At 32.2% G+C, this 18378-nt stretch overlaps 1 protein-coding gene across 3 annotated transcripts in view; it reads left to right on the forward strand.

Moving 5' to 3' along the window:
• The window catches only part of LOC114332284 (sorting nexin-29), a 93806-nt gene continuing 75428 nt past the window's right edge, over nucleotides 1-18378 (forward strand). The window contains exons 1-2 of one of the 3 annotated variants that reach the window (XM_050656867.1): nucleotides 1-216; nucleotides 302-596. In XM_050656867.1, the coding sequence (XP_050512824.1) occupies nucleotides 214-216; nucleotides 302-596 (298 nt within the window). In that variant the 5' untranslated portion in view covers nucleotides 1-213. Of the gene's footprint in view, nucleotides 597-18378 lie in introns of all 3 variants that reach the window. The other 2 variants (XM_050656877.1, XM_050656871.1) reach the window with 2 other exon arrangements.

Below are 18378 nucleotides of genomic sequence, written 5' to 3' on the forward strand. Positions count from 1 at the left end.
AGTCATCATATTGTTTCTAATTTGTTATCCTCATTGTTGCTAAATTCCTATATCGCAATATTCACTTATAAAAATTATGGGCCAGATAATATAGTGTCATTTTACGTTTGATAAAACAGTATTACTTGTGTACATCCTACCTAACTTTGTATTCTAGTATCAGTGGAGTGAAATGAGTGTTTATCAAGGTTATTGGATATATAATTCATTATTATGGTATAGTTTCACTTGTTAAACTGATATACGTAAACAATTCGTAGTAATCTCAGGTAATTCATACAAAGGTTCCTTTATATTTTAGCTAAAGCTGATGTCTGTTTCTATAACTACATTGCCAGTGCAACAAAAAAGTGAGGAAGCTGAGAAATTACTAAAACAGCTCTTAGAATGCGTGCAAGACTGCCAAAAAAGATTCGGGGGCAAAACGGAGCTTGCTACAGAATTTGAGTGTTGTGTAGCAGGTCTTTGTGTTACGTTAGAAGCTGTTTTAAATTTTGGTTTAAAGCATAAAAGTCCCAACAGTCAAAACTCCTCTACTATCAAACAAGTCTCTGAAATTGTTGCCAATACTTTAAATATCGGGAATGACACTCCTTGTAAGTAATGTAGATGTTTTGTTGATTCTTTTACAGTGGTGTTCACTCTCTGGAACTATTTTTTTTTATATCATAGCTTTATAACTAGTAATGAGCCCAAATCAAAGGGCAAACTCAAATGTCGAGTCAATGTTGAGTTCTCCTTTGTTGCACACATAGCCTCATAATTAAAACTAGTATTTTAACATTATATCTAACTTCCTTGTATCATTACCATAATATTCAAGTAGAAAACAATCAATATTTTTGAAATAATAATTGAAGGGGACAGGCAAAGAAGGTGCTATGTCAAAATAATAAGTTTCAAGAAAAATGGTTTTACTTAAGAGGATCGGTACGTATTTTCGGATGCAATGCAACTCAAATGGGGATTCATTTTTTTCAAATCCTGAGAAAACTAATAAGTATTTTTGAAAAATTTAAACGCAGAATGAAAGATCACGTTATTAGCGAGGGCCGAAAGTCTCTGAGAACTTCTATGATGTTTATTTTAATAAGTTACAGGGGTGAAAAACTAATAGAAAATTTAGGGTGATTTTTAATTTCAAATATATCATTCAAAATAAACTTTTTATTTATTCTAAGGGACATTCGGCCCTCGGTAATAATTTAGTCTTTCATTCTGCGTTTAAATTTTTCAAAAATATTTATTGGTTTTTTCAGGATTCGAAAAAAATAAACACAATGCCGTGGTAATATTTTCCAAATCTATCTTTGTCTTACAACGCACTCAGCCGAATATAATATTGTCAGCATATATTGTCAGTCAGACACTGACAATCAGTGACAATTTTAAATATTTGACATTGCATCGGGAATATGTTGAGTTATTGATTAAATATTATTGAAATATAGTGTATTTGATAAATAATTGATTTAAGACGTGAACTTAATAAAAAGTTATTTATTGTGTATTATTTGTGGAAGGTCCAAGCAGAGAATACATCAGGATAATATATTCTGTGATCCAAGTATTTTGTTGTTAAAGATGTTCAAAATTGTAAGCGTTCCATAACAATATATTATTAAAAAATCACTTTAACACTTTTTCTCTTTTCTCGATTGAGTATTAGTCTTTGTTGTACAAATAAATTATTACAATCACTGAATACAGGAGACAATAGATCAATGTCATATTATCTACCTCAATGCTCAAAGCTTGATTGCCCACAAAGATGAAATAACTGCTCAAATACTTAGTAAACAACCATATATCCTAGCTCTATCAGAAACAAGAACTACTGTGGATATGGATGATGATGAGATCAATGTACCTGGCTATTCCTGTGTTCGATGTGATGCCCCTAACCGCTATACAGGAGGAGTGATAATGTTTATAAGAAATGATACAATTTATGAAAATGGATGTATTTATTCTGAAGATAGTAATTGTTGGTGTGCTTTTATACATGTGAAAATTAATAGCGTAAGTTTGTCGATCGGTTGTCTATATAGGTCACCTAATGGTAGTTTGGCAGCTTTCTTAAGTAAGTTGGAGGATATTATTGAAGAAAATATGACCATAAATAAAAAATGTATATTGGTAGGAGATTTTAACATAAATTATTTTAATAAAGATGAATTTTACTGTAAAAAACTAATAACTCTTATACAATCACTGGGGGTAGAGCAGGTGATCAAGGAAAGTACAAGAATTTGTGAAAAGTCGAGTACTCTTATTGATCTTGTCCTTACAAATACTAATAAGTTAGAATATAAAGTATTTTATACACCAAAGATCACTGATCACTTAATTATAGGTATTAGGCTAGAGAATATTGATAGTGTAAATAGTAATAAGAAAAAAATTTTAACTAGGTGTTTAAGTGATCAGGCATTTTATGAATTAAATATTGAGATTATAAACTGTGATTGGAATTACGACTCTACTGATATTAATGTGATATATAGTGATTTATATGATAAATGTAAAGCTGTGATAGAAAATAAGTATCCTATAAGACAAATAACCTGTAAGAATGAAAATGTTCCTTGGTATGATAATGATGTTAGGGCAAAGGCATTTGAGCGTGATAGGGTATATAAAAATTATGTAAACTATAGTAATGGTGGTAATAGTATAAATTTATGGAACGAATATAAGATGAAGAGAAATGTAGTTGTAAATTTGCTAAAGCAAAAAAAAGTTAAATATTATGAAAGTATGATTGACAACAATAAAAATGATTCAAAGGAAATGTGGAAATGCTTAAAGAAATTAATAAAAAATAAAGACCAATATATAAATTATAAACAAATTAACTTTGGAATGGATGAAAGTAGAGTGAATGCAAAGAATGAAAGGGAGGCTGCATGTTTGTTTAATACTTATTTTACAAAGAGTATTGAGGAGATAGTATCTAGCTTTACCAACTCTCATGAATGGTCTGATAATAGTTTACCTGAAGTTAAATGCTACATGAGTGAATTTCAGCCCTTAACAATATGTGAACTAAAACAAATAATATTTTCTTTAAAAACCTGCAAAAATTTAGATAATGTACTCAATTCACAATTTTTAAAGAAAACTTTTGAGACAACTGGCTATGCTGTTCTTAATTTTGTTAATTCTTCATTAAAGAATGGAAGCTTTCCTAAAAACTTAAAAATTAGCTCTATTACACCGGTCCCAAAAACCCAAGTGAAATCAGAAGTATCTGCATATCGACCAATCAATACACTGCCTTGTATAGAGAAGGTACTTGAAAAAGCCGTTTACAACCAAATAATTGAATACTTTAATAAAAATAATCTTTTTCTCGGCAATCAGTCTGGGTTTCGAAAGGGTCACTCATGTGAAACAGCAATACAACTTACCATCTCGAAGTGGAAACTACTTATTGATAACAATAAATTTGTAGTAGCTGTATTCTTAGACTTTAGAAGAGCTTTTGAAACTATAGACATAGATTTGTTAATCAAAAAATTGAGGTACTACGGTTTTAAACAAAGTGTTATAAAATGGTTTAACGAATATCTCACAAAAAGAACTCATTATGTGCAGTTAGGCCAAAGTAAATCAACAGAACTACCTAATTGTTTTGGTGTACCACAAGGCAGTGTACTTGGAGCATTATTATTTATTATTTTCATCAATGATGTAAATTATGTTGAGGGTCTGGAATTTATTAGTCTTTTTGCAGATGACACATTAATTGTATGCAGTGGTGATGATATTGTGGAGGTTGTTAGAAGGATGCAGTGTTTGTTAAAAAGAATTGAGGTATTTTTGGATGCTAACAAGTTAAAACTTAATGCGAGTAAAACAAAGTCAATGATAGTCTCTAGCCGATATAAATTAAATAATATAAGTATGGAAAATTTGAAACTAAAAGTTAATAATGAATGCATCAAATGGGTCAATGAAATTAAATATCTTGGATTTATACTGGATAGCACACTCTCTCTGAAACCTCATTTTCAATATATTTGCAAGAAAATATCTAAAAAATTATTTTTCTTTAATAGAATTAGCAAAGATCTATCATTATTTTCAAGGATCACTGTATTTAGAAGTATAATTCAGCCCCATTTTGACTACTGTTCAAGTGCTTTATATTTAGGTGATAAAGGATCAATTCAATCATTGCAAATTTTGTATAACAGAGGTATGAGAACAATTCTTCGATGCAATCGCTACACGCCAATTGAGATGATGTACTCTACTTTAGGTTGGTTTTCAGTTCAACAAAGGCTTTACTACCTTACTATGGTTTTCATTTTTAAATTAAAAAAAGGAATGCTGCCTGCATATTTTAATGAATATGTTACATTGAGGGGTCAAGTTCATTCATATACCATGAGAAATATTGAAGATTTTGATATTCAAAAAACTAATAAACATAGCACAATGACATCCCTGTTTTACAAATGTATGAATGAATTTAACCATCTTCCCCCAGTGTTAAGAATGCACTGACAGTTCAAATTTTTAAAAAATTACTAAAGACATATATTTTACCTAGATAAAAAAATTATTTTTAATAAATCTGTATGTGTTGTATAATATTGCATGTATTGTATATTGTATTTAATTAAGCAAATTCATATTTAAATATTGTTAGTAGGATTTCTATTTCAATAAAGAATTTCAATACATAGTTAGTGAAAAAATTATCACATTTATTAACTGAATTAATAATTTCCAATTATAAAAATAACAGTTTTCCAAGAACATTCAAAACCCATCTCTTGAAATTAATAATGACATTTTCAAGTAGAATGACATTCTAGTAATGTTTAGATATCCATACCAGTGTGAATTTTACTATGCGTAATTTGCTGTGTAAAGACAGAAAAAGTAGGGATACACGTAAAATATTTGCGAATTATGTACCCATAGCCTTACAGGTTAAAACTCTCTGCTGTTTGTAATTATTTATGCACTGACGAAAACTCATTTATTTACTCAATTTTCTGGAATTACAGTGATGGCATCAGCCTACGTGTATACAACATGACATAGTACTTTTTTCGCCAGGACCTCGTGGACTTGCTACTTTCTTAGACTAGAGAAATTAAAATAAGTTGTTATTTCTGACTGAACACCGTCATAGCAGTGATAGATTTCTAGAATGGTAGTCGAGATCTCTGGCTAACAGAGGGGACCAGAAACTAATTTTCTGAAAAAATTGACTTAGCACCTTCTTTGCCTGTACCCTTCAATAATTGTTCTTGGTGTTCTTTCTCCTGTGGTGCTAGCATCCCTTTCATCGGCCGATCTTCTCCAGTTATCCACCCCCAATATCTTTTTAGCTTTGGTTCCCATGTTATCTATCCACCAATTCTTTGGTCTTCCTACTGGCTGATGTCTCATCATAGTTCCACTAAGTTGTCTACTAGGTTTCATCTGTTATTACCTATCCATTCTTATAAGGTGACCTGTTAGGCACAATCTTTGTCTTTTTGCATATATTGATGGCTGAGTGTGAAAACCTCGTATCTCATTAAATTACAATTTTACAGGAGAGGCAAAAAACTGATTTTCTACGTAATATAACCTAAAAACAAAAATTACTGTTACATATTTTTAATTCGAGCACATTGAGACAAATATCTAGGGTGGCCATACGTCCCGGTTTGGCCGGGACAGTCCCGGTTTTGACCGCTTTTGAGGGCGTCCCGTCGGTTTCAGAAAATTCCCTAAAATGTCCCGGTTTCACGCAAAAATAAAAAAATGTATATTTTTACTAACAAAGATAATAATTTATTAATAGTTTCATCGCAGTTCATAAAAGCTTAAAAAAAACTAGTACAGTTTTAAAAAGTGCATGAAAATGTATCGTGTATGTGCTACTTAATGCGTGTTTTATTGCATCGGGTGTGCTTCGCGATGAACGAGAAGCTTTTCTTGTTGACTGTACACTGTACCGTCAGGTGCGCCTACCGACATGCACATTCGACAGAAGTGCAAAATTCTCTACCTAAAGGTCTAGTCGCCAGTGCGTGCATGAGTTTAGTGCCAGTTGTATTGTGTCTCTCTTTCGGTGAATACGGTCGCATGGCTGCTCAGTTTTAGCGTACTTGTGAAAGTGTCATCATTAATATTAATTGGTGTTTGTGTTGCGAATAATGTCACTCTCAAAAAAACAAAAACGGTTATGTGTTTTCAATGAAGATTTGGAGAGAGAATTTAAGTTTATTAAAACTGACATTTCTACCGCTGACAGATCAAAAGTACTATGCAAAACCTGTGGTGTCCATTTTTCTGTCACTCATGGAGGAAGAAATGATATTACCCAACATACAAAAACGAAAAAACATAAAGATGCTGAGAAAGCTGTCAGCTCTTCTTCTAATTTACAGAATTTCATCTTAAAAAAGGACACTGATGATAAAATCTCTGCACAAGAAGGCATGTTCGCCTACCATGCAGTTGTTCATGGACACAGCTTTAGGACAAATGACTGTCTTTCCAAACTCATTAAAAAGATTTATGAGCCAAAATATTCATCTGGAAAGACAAAAAGTGAGGCAATCGTATGTAATGTCTTGGCTCCATTATCCATTAACGAAGTGGATGAAGAATTGAGTACGTGTGGGTCTATTTCTCTCAGCATAGACGCATCAAACAAAAAGGCAGAAAAATGTTTTCCTGTACTTGTTCGTTATTTTTTGCCGTTATCCAGAGTCCACGTTAAAATGATTTCATTTTCTTCGCTTCCAAACGAACAATCTGATACCCAGAGCAAAATGCTTGAGGAACTAATAAAAAACAAAAACCTTAAGGAAAAATTAGTAGCTATGTGTGCTGACAACACTAATACAAATTTTGGTGGGGCCGCTAGAAAAGGGAAAAATAATTTGTGGCGACATCTTCAACATAGTTTAGGGAAAGAAATAATCGGAGTAGGATGTGGTGCCCACATAGTCCACAACTGCATTCAAACATCCGTAGATTGTCTGCCGTTTGATATTGAATGTTTCGCAGTTAAAGTATATAAATACTTCCACATTTATACTGTCAGAACTGAAGAACTGAAAGAATTTTGTGATTTCGCCGGGGTGGAATATTCAAAGTTATTAGAGCACGGAAACACTCGTTTTCTGTCTCTTGGCCCAGCTATTACACGGATTCTGAAGATATTTGAAGGCCTGAAGTCCTACTTTCTTTCTCAGGATAAACGCCCTTACTTTCTAAGCCAACTTTTTGAAAATCCATGTTTTAAGCCATGGCTGATGTTTGCGACATCCCAGATTTCAACTTTTGAAGACACAGTTTTGAAGATAGAGAAAGACAATATCTCCGCTACTGAAGTTGCTTGGCACATAAACTCGCTCAAAAGTGTGTTGAAATCTAGAGCGGAAGAGGGATTTATTCCTACTAATGTAAAAACACTTATATTAAACTTACAGGAAGAAGGAGAACTAAATGTCCAGGACTTTACAGAAACAGTGAAAAAGTTTTACAAAACTTGTGTTGACTATTTAGAAAAATGGGAACTGAGCTTCGGAGGCGTACATAACTTGCAGTGGATTTTGCTACAAACAGTTCCGTCATGGAGTGATATCCAGACCAGCCTACCTAATTTTAATGTCACACAGATCAAGAAAATATCTGAGGATGAAGAAGAAGAAACCAAACTCTTTGACCAGTGGCAGTGTGTAAAGGAGATTGTGTCTGAAAACTTAACGGAATGGAACAGAGTGGACAAAACTAAAGTAAAAACTCCTGTTGAAGAGCGATGGAAGCAAATATTCGCAAGGCTTTATAGTTAGGATATTGCATACAATACTATTTTGAAAGTGGTCGAATTTGCTATGTGTTAGCCAGGAACTAGTGCTCCCGTAGAAAGAGTATTTTCCATCATGAACAACTTGTGGTCAAATGAGAAATCACGACTTCATATAACAAAAATGAGTTCAATGTTGATGGTTCGAGTGAACTTTAAATACACCTGCGACCAATTTTACGAGATGCTCTTGAAAAACAAAGACGCATTGAGAAAAATAAGTAGTTCCCAAAAATACATTTGGTATGAAAAAGAAAAAGAATCTGATGAACAGGCAGGACCCTCAAACTAAAAATAAGTTTAAAGTGGAAGTGGGCCATTTTTTGTTAGTGTAAGAAGAAACACGAATTTGCTATGATTTATACGTTTTTAACCTTGTAGGTAATAAATAAGAAGAAACATAATGTTAGTTTTGTTTCACAAACCAACCCATTTCCATGGATTAACTTCACCGGGGGAACCCCCCCCCCCGGTAACTACGATGTCCCGTCTGAGCCAAACCATTTATGGCCACCCTACAAATATCTGATATTGGCCCAGAGCTAAAAGTGTTAAATGTTGCTATTAAATTGGAAATACAAATATTAACTATGTTGATGGTTCGAGTGAACTTTAAATACACCTGCGACCAATTTTACGAGATGCTCTTGAAAAACAAAGACGCATTGAGAAAAATAAGTAGTTCCCAAAAATACTTTTGGTATGAAAAAGAAAAAGAATCTGATGAACAGGCAGGACCCTCAAACTAAAAATAAGTTTAAAGTGGAAGTGGACCATTTTTTGTTAGTGTAAGAAGAAACACGAATTTGCTATGATTTATAAGTTTTTAACCTTGTAGGTAATAAATAAGAAGAAACATAATGTTAGTTTTGTTTCACAAACCAACCCATTTCCATGGATTAACTTCACCGGGGGAACCCCCCCCCCCCCCGGTAACTACGATGTCCCGGTCTGAGCCAAACCATTTATGGCCACCCTACAAATATCTGATATTGGCCCAGAGCTAAAAGTGTTAAATGTTGCTATTAAATTGGAAATACAAATATTAACTATGTTGATGGTTCGAGTGAACTTTAAATACACCTGCGACCAATTTTACGAGATGCTCTTGAAAAACAAAGACGCATTGAAAAAAATAAGTAGTTCCCAAAAATACTTTTGGTATGAAAAAGAAAAAGAATCTGATGAACAGGCAGGACCCTCAAACTAAAAATAAGTTTAAAGTGGAAGTGGACCATTTTTTGTTAGTGTAAGAAGAAACACGAATTTGCTATGATTTATAAGTTTTTAACCTTGTAGGTAATAAATAAGAAGAAACATAATGTTAGTTTTGTTTCACAAACCAACCCATTTCCATGGATTAACTTCACCGGGGGAACCCCCCCCCCCGGTAACTACGATGTCCCGGTCTGAGCCACAGGGTTACCAGACCTAGGGAATTTTCCCTATTTTGAGCCAGCTTAGGGAAAAAGGGAATTTTATTCAATTCTATGACAAATCTAGGGAATTCTTAATATTCGTAAGATGATTTTAAAAAAATTGTTGGATTTTATAAACTTTACAAAATTGCATATATTTTTATCTACATGGAAATCGTATTCTTCGGAAATTCGGGGAATAACAGCGATACGTCAAAATTTAGAAGTGAAGAGAATATTACAGATTACGATAATTGCGATTCGGGAATTCGGGGAATCACAGCGATGCGTCAAAGTTTAGAAGTGGAGACAAGAATATGACAGATTGAGATATCGATTGAATATGAGATATCGATTCAGATCAATTTTTACGATTATTCCCCATTTGTTATTAAAGGCAAACAAACATCAATAAGGTTATGTTATAAATCCATAATTTATCAGGGTTACTCGTTTCTCGGTTGTATGATGAAATTATTATTATTGTCCATATATAAAATCCACGAAGAAATTTATCTGGGATTGGGTTCTACCATTAGTATGGTATAAACAATGATGTTATCATAAAACTTCGAGATGCTGGAATCAATTTCTATAGTTGGACTATTATTATTTATAATTTAGTTGGACACAACATTTTATCACATTTGAGTCGAAAAAGAACAACTCTAATAAATAAATAGAAAATATAAAAATATTAGATAACCATAAATGTTCGATTTTTGATTTGTTGTGTCGCTTGTCAATAATAATAGATTTGAATCGATCAGCGTTTCGATCATTTTTAATTTTGACCATTTCGATTATTGTACGGTTTGGAAGTACAATGCTAGAAGTGTACAATATTTTCCGTACAATGCCAGGATTGCCCAATTTCGGGGGTTTGCTCGTAACATATATACAAAAATACTGGGTCTATTCGCAGAGCACATCCTGAACTTACCCAGAGGGAGCACGCCTGCGCATTTGCTGTTCACAGGGAAGAATTCGACCTATCCAACGCCCAGTTTTGTAATGCGCATGCGTAGGATGTGCTCCGCGAATAGACCTATTGAAAATATATAGGGAATTCTAGGGTAAAAATGGTCGTCAAGTTGTTAGGGAAATCTAGGGAAATTTTGGCAAAAATTCTAGGGAATTAAAAAAAAATCATCTGGCAACCCTGCTGAGCCAAACCATTTATGGCCACCCTACAAATATCTGATATTGGCCCAGAGCTAAAAGTGTTAAATGTTGCTATTAAATTGGAAATACAAATATTAACTATGAAAAATGAAAAACACGTAAATATCCTTGCAGTATATAGAGCCTTTGCCCAAGTATCTATGATAACGTCGTATATCTTGATATATGTGTTTTTCATCTAAAATGAGGTGTTTATTATTATTTATGAGGTTTTCATTTTCCATAGCTTATTGCACACCTCCAAATACTAGGTTGATACAGTACTAATCTTTTGATTTAAAGTTCATAAAATGTTTCTATATGCCGGACTACCTTTTATTGTTCACAAAAAACATTTCTATAAGTTGAATCTCTAAAACAAACACTCCAAATGAAGTACCAAATTCTTGGTTATAAATATATGTGGTATTCACACTAAATCAAGAGAGCAATTGATATATGTGGTTTCTTTTTTCGGCTGTAGACAATAGTCTAGTGTAGTGTATTTGGATTTTCACTAACAGTTGTAAATCGTGAGATACAAGGTTTTCAAACTAAAACCACCAAAATGTAATTTTCGAAAAAAAAAATGAGATACAAGGTTTTTAAACTAAGCTAATGGTATTTCTATATTATGTTCTTTGTGTTTTACAAGACATATTGGTGAAGAATGTTGCAACTTTTCATTTTTAGGTTTTAAGATGCTACAAAACTTAAATCTCTAGGATTTTTGAAAGCTTGTACAGTAAAACCTCGATAGAACGGACCTCTATTTAACGGACTTCGGATATAACGTACAAAAAATCAGATCAAATCTAAAAAAAATTGAATAAAAAGATATGAAAAATCGAATTCTAGAAGGAAAAACAACAAGAACAGGATCTCGGCACTGCTTTGTGCTAACGCCGATAGATCTCATGGATTGACTACTATAATTGTTGGTAAATCTCGTAAACCTAGTGTTGTCAAAGATATAATCATCAAATGGCATCATCTGCCCGTTTCATATTATAGCTCTAATAGGACATGGTTCACCAGAGATATTTTCAAAAATTGATTTTTACAGGATTTGTACCTGCAGTGAGAAAATTTCAAGAGAAGAAACTGGTAATACCGCCTAAAGAGGTGAAATGTTTATTGATTTTACTACATCGCTTATTCAACCCGTGAATCAGTGAATAATTTTGTCAACCAAATGAGTATATTACAGAAAGTTTTTAGATGAAGTAGAAAAGTAAAAAAGTACTGAACAAAACTTTATTCCTTTTTTAACTTACAGATTTGTACACTGTATCTAAATAGAAATACAGTCCCTACATAATTTAAAAAAAAAATTTTTTGATTGATTTTAAACCTATTTTTATACAACAGACTTTCGGCTTAACGGACATCCTGTCCCCCCAATTAGTCCGTTATATCGAGGTTTTACTGTACTCTTATATTATCATCCTGCCTAATAGCTTGCAGGTATTCTTTGTTATCTTTTCCTGTTTGGAGGATAGATAACATTATTTTCTTTTAGTGTATTCTTTTCTACTGAGATTATGTGTCTTCACCATTCTCTTAATAATTGTATGATAAATACTATAAAACCATTCTGTTTTTGGAATGAATAAATAAATGTTTTTTCGAGTATATTTCGTCTTCTTTTTTTATTTTTTTTATTTATTCATTAATTTCTAATTTACACATTTTAATTTGATAATTTCATCTTCTGTATCACATATCTTTTTATAGCAAAGTGCAAGACAAAATTGATTTAAATTATTTTCTTTTACATATTTTTCTTTTTTTTTTCATGTTTTTATAGCTATTTGCTTTTGTGATTCATGACTTTAGGTGGACATTTTTTTTAATTTTTGATTTATAGGTATTTTTTATGATATCTCTCTTGCCTTCTCCTTTTTTAAGTGCCATCTCCCAATCAGAGGTTCGATATCACAATCACTGTCTTGAGTCATTAACTGCTGCTCTGAAGAGATCTATTGAACTGCATTTAAACCAGTCCTTAAATTTTTCAACCGTGACAATCTCCTTCTTCCTATTGTCCTTTCTCTTCTTATATTTCCCTGTAGTATCAATCTTAACATTTCATATCACTGTCTCCTCATTATAGACAGAGAGGCAGCGCTGAAAAATCTCTTTGAATTTACTAAAGCTAAATTTTTCACAGTTCATTACTGTGATTGTGTAGAGAAACATACTGAGGTCGGTCAAGCGAAACGTAGAACAGGGGTTACTGAGAGGGTATCAAAGTTGCTTTCCTACAAAGGTAATTAAATCCATGTACTAAGGATGAAAATCACTACACACATTCTAAATTGAATATAAATAAAAGTTATTATAGTCGGTCAGCTGTATGACGGGACAGAGCCGGTCGGTCGGCCCCAATGAATGTACAGGGTTATTCACTATATTTTGACCCCCTTGTAAACTGCTTTATTTACAGAATTAGAAAAAAATGTAAAATACAAAAGTTATTCGATTTTTTAATTATGATTTTTTGACATATACGGGTGTCCCGGAAAATAGTGCGTTCCTTAAAGGTATAGGTAGAAGGCACCGTGTAGAACAAAAAACTCTTATAACATTTTTTTCTAAATACAACCGTTTGACCAAAAAATTAAAATACATTTTGGTATGCAAATTTAAATCTGACAACTATGTGCGGTACGCAAATTTAAGCATAGACAGTCCCATGTAAATAGATAGAAGATAGATAGTAAACAAATAGTTTTACAGAATCCTGTTTAGTGTCAATGCCGAAAATGTTTTCGAATCGTGAGTGTATTACCTATTATGTTATTACGTTAATTATTTATGGCAGATCACTAAATGGAGAGGCATACTATAATTAATTTCTTTCAAAATGTTTTGCCGGTATTTCTCGTCATATGAATGGTGTTTGTGAAAGGTTACTTGAAACATCTATTCGGTATAATAATTATTTTCAAGTAAGTACAACTTAGTTATTTCAGTTCACAAGTAAACAAATTACTGAGACATTATCTGGTGTATTTAAGTTCCACTGTATTGTATTAATTATTAAAACTATGTAATTCAGTTAAAGCCCTCAGCAATACTCAGCATTCAACACATTTAAACCTTACTAAATACATAATACTAGTTCAGTTAAAAGATGTGTTTTTATGTTAAAAGATGTGTAATTCGTTTAAAATTATACAATAGGTATTTCAATACATTTCAAAAGAAAATAATTTTAGTAAACAAATAGTAAATACATAAGTACCTACTATTAGGTTGGACTATTTTAAATACTGTAAATCACAATCACAAACGAGTTCTGTTATTATTCCGTAGTGCGTACGATGCGATGTTGCCAGTTTATTAAAATTTCCAAACATTAAAATACAGGTATATGGAAAACAATGTTAACTTTTTTTTGGAAACGGTTAACTTTAGAAAAAAATGGTATAGGACTTTTTTGTTCCAAATTGTGTATTCTCTCCATACCTTAAAGGAACGCACTATTTTCCGGCACTCATCACTTTCCGGGTATATCATACTAGTGACGTCATCCATCTGGGCGTGATGACATAATCGACTATTTTTTTAAATGAGAATAGGGGTCGTTTGCTAGCTCATTTGAAAGGTTATTCAATTCTCTATACTATACTATAAACATTAAGATCATTATTTTTATACAAGGTGTCCAAAAAATTTTTAAATTATTAATTAAACAATTAATTTAACTAAAAATTTTTTTGGACACCCTGTATAATTTTTTTTCCGTGGAATTTATGGCTTTGGTGAGAACCAATTAGCCAGACTATGTTAGATTGAATAATTAAGTTGTGTAAATTGTTTCATAGTATCAAACTTGAGCATGATGTATTCATTTGTTTTGTTAGTAATATGTAGCATTAGTAAGGTGTTTAATTCTTTTTTTCACAGCGCTAGGGCGTCAACCCGGTTCAACGCCGCGGAGGTTTCAGCCCTCTTTGTGTGTGTTTTATGTTTTATTTTTTTTTGTTTTATTTTTTTTTTGTTTAATTTTTTTTGATTTTTTATTTCTTTATTTTTTTATTTATTTTTTTTTTATTTCTATATTTTTTTTATTTTTTTTTAATTGGTTTTTTAATTTTTTTTTTGTTATCACCATTTTTTTTCCTCTAATTATGCTTTACATTTAGTTTCTTTCGCAGAATTGCTTACAAAATTGGTTAGTAATTTTACAATTTTAGTTTACAATTTATGATGTGTTGATGAAGTACATAAATTATATCATTATTTCCTGAAAAAATAATACAATTTAGGTCTATTGGAAGGTTTATATTGTAGTGAATTAAGTTTTTATATAGTTTGTTAATGTTTACATTATTTATTGGACATTCAAGTAAAACATGGACCAATGTACCCATTTTACCACAACTACAAAGTGGATCGTCTGTAATTTTCATTTTGTGCTTATAATAAGATGTTAGTGCATGATTAGCACGTATTCGATTTATTGTGGCGACAAAGTTTCTGTTTGGTATTTTGTGAAACCATGGTTTTCTGGGGATTCTTTGCTGGTGTTTACAAAAGTTTGTTCCGATTGTTGATGCACTGTATAGGTTATGCCACATCTCATTTATTTTGTTTCTTTGATTTAAGAATAAATCGGACGGGGGTAGTTTAAGATTTAGTTCTTCTCCTGATGTTGAGGCTGTTTTTGCTAAGGCATCCACCATTTCGTTACCTGTTATACCTGCGTGTCCCTTTACCCATAGATATATGACGACTTTATTCTTGATGTGTATCTCGTTATGTAAATACAGGATTTTTGCTTCAATATGATTAACTGATCTATTTATTTTAACATTTTTAAGTTTATCTACTGCACTTTTGCTGTCCGTACATATTATGAATTTGTCGTGGTTAGAGTCGAGTATGTATTTCATAGCTTGCACTATTGCTGTTAATTCTGCAGTGTATATGGAAGCTTCCTTTGGTAAAATAAATTTTTTGTCAGTATTTTCCTCAAAATGGTAAAAGGCACAACTGGTATATTCTTTTGACTTTGATCCATCAGTGAATATAGAATCATAGTTTGGCCAGTATTTGTTTTTTGTTTCGTTGAACTTTGTTTGATTGATACATGCTACTTCTTGACTTTCAAAATAGTAGGTTCTAATTTCACGTGAAAAAATTTGTTCAGGTGAGTAAATTAAAACCGGGGGGAGTTGGTTGGAATAGACTATATCAGTAATGTCAGCTATTTCTGAGAAAGTTTCTACTATGAGGGGGGTTTTCTTGAAGTGCCAGTATCTATGGGTCAAAACTTGAACTGTTAGTGACTGTATACTATTGAGGTAAGAAGTTTTTTTGGAAATGGTTTTTATCATGAATTTTCTGCTCAATAGTTGTCTTCTTAGTTTAAGAGGAGGTTCCACGGCTTCAGCTTGTATAATGTTTATGGGCGTTGACTTTAGATATCCCAGGCAAACTCTTAAGCATTTATTTTGTTGTATCTCGATTTTATTTAGATGTGTATCTGCTGCTGTTCCATAGAGTTTACTTCCATAATCCATTATTGATCGTACCATTGTTTTGTAGAATAGTAAAGCCGTATTTGGGTTGCTCCCCACTTTGCTTTACAAAAAGCTCTTAAAATATTTATAGAATTACTTGTCTTTTTGATAATTTGGTGGATACAGTCCTTCCATAATAGTTTTCTATCTAGATGCAGACCAAGATATTTTACAGAGTTACTAATACAGAGTTTATATTTTCCTATTGTTAATTGTCTTTGATAGTTGTTTCTGTTTCTAGAGAAAATACATATTGTTATGATCTGCTTCTTATTAATTTTATATTAATTATTATTTATTTGATTAATTATTTAATTGTCGCAAATCATACATAAAAATGAATAAAAAATCTCAGGGTGCCTTTTTATACTATTAAAAAAAACTAAATTATCTCACGTTATACTTATCTTCTCTCGTGGGTTCAGTATCTCTTAGTTGATCCTAATCGGGATAAAATAGGGAAAAGAAATAAAGCAAAATATTAAAATAAACATACAGAATTGTCTTTTATTTATCAAAATCAATACTCTAAAATTTATCAAATCTAGAACCTGTGGACACAGATGTCCGAATGAAATTCTTACCAATTAAATATTATTATAGTTAAAAAAAAAACAATTTATCGGTTTGTTCCCGATGACTTTGGTAAAACAAACTAAACAAAACAAAATTATGTATTCGCAAGATTACCTATATTTACTATTTACTTTTTGAAATATTGGAATTTTAATTAATATGCTTTTTACTCAAAAATTTAGTTTCCGAACATAAAATCTCTTTCACATAAATTGACTGACCTTTTTCTTCACTCACTCTGATGTCTTCTCGTGACCCAAAACAGCTCTCCCTCGTTGACTATGTTAAAGGCTACTCATCAAAGCCCTCTCCGTTCTCCAGCTTCAAAACTATCAGCATACCAGCACCAATTCTCCAACAAGCCTGGCCTCTTTTGACACGTACTCGATTCAAACAAAACTCCAAAAATTCTCTGCTCTCCTTCTCACAATAATACAGAATCAAAGAGGTATTTCGTCTCAATTTGATCTGTCTCTCGTTCCACTTTTCAACACTATTCTCCACTATCAAACAGCCACTGGTATCTGCTAACTATCTATCCACGAAAACGTCGAACTGCTCCTCAGCGATGCCAAAAACATAATGACTTCTTTTTCAAACTCTCTCAATCATCCAATCCACTTTTCCCCTTCCACATTGCCAAGAATCAGAAACATCGACTTTCCATTCGACAAACAAACAGTCATTTTCAAAATTATTCCGACCATCCTAATTACTTTCGGGGAAACTCTACAACATTTACTCCGGTTGAAACAAATATTAAAATTCCAAACTTTCTTTTTAAACCACTTTCCCAGAAAGTGATAATTACATCTACCTGTGGATTCTATAGTTCTCGTAATAAACAAACTATTTCCATTTTAAATCTAAATACATCGTCCTTTTCACTTTAATTATTCACAAAAGTCTTTAATGGTTCATCGGAAAGCTCATTAAAAGAGAAATCCACTTACATCCAAACTAAATTCTAATAAATATTTACAGCTCAATATACAGGGTGTATCAAATTTATGTGCCCGCGTTATTTAAAAAAAAATTTAATATAATTTTCATTTTGCTTTTGATTGATAAATTGAAAACACAATAATATATTGGTTTTGGACTCGGATATGGAAAGTCCCATGTTGTCTAGGCATTTTTGGATTTCTGTAAATTCAGTGTTGATATTTTCTATACATTTGTCCTCTGATTTGCTACTGGTGTAAATAACAACATCATCGGCGTATTGAATAATTTTGGACTTTTGTGATATAACATTTTCTATGTCCATTGTGTACAGGCTGTAGAGGATTGGGCTCAGGATACTACCTTGTGGTAATCCAGATCTACATATTCTTGATTCCGAAATTTCTTGATTTATCTTTAAGGAAACTGATCGATTAAAGTAAGCTGATTTTATGAAGTTGGCAAAGGAGGTTGGTAGACCAATATTGATGAGCTTCTCTTCTAGTATATTTATTTGAACATTATCATATGCTGAAGTTATATGTTATATCCAAAACTGTGGCGAAAGTGCTGTATTTGTGTGTGAATCCTAGATAGATGTCATTTACTAGTATCGTTAGGGGCTCTAAGGAAGATCTTCCCTTTCTAAAAGCATATTGTGAGTCAGGTAATATTTTTTCATTTTCTAGCCAATATTCAAGCCTGTTCTTTATCATTCTTTCCATGGTTTTAAATATACACGATGATAAGGCTATGGGTCTATATGAATCTGCATTTCCGTTCTGTTTTCCAGGTTTTTTGATAGGTACTATGATGTATTCTTTCCACATCGGTGGAAAAGGACTCCTATGTATCCAAATCGAATTGAACAATTCCAACAGGGCTTTCTTATGGTCTAAGGGCATTTTATGCA

The sequence above is a fragment of the Diabrotica virgifera genome, chromosome 1 (genome assembly GCF_917563875.1).
Source record: "Diabrotica virgifera virgifera chromosome 1, PGI_DIABVI_V3a".
NCBI lineage: Eukaryota > Metazoa > Arthropoda > Insecta > Coleoptera > Chrysomelidae > Diabrotica > Diabrotica virgifera.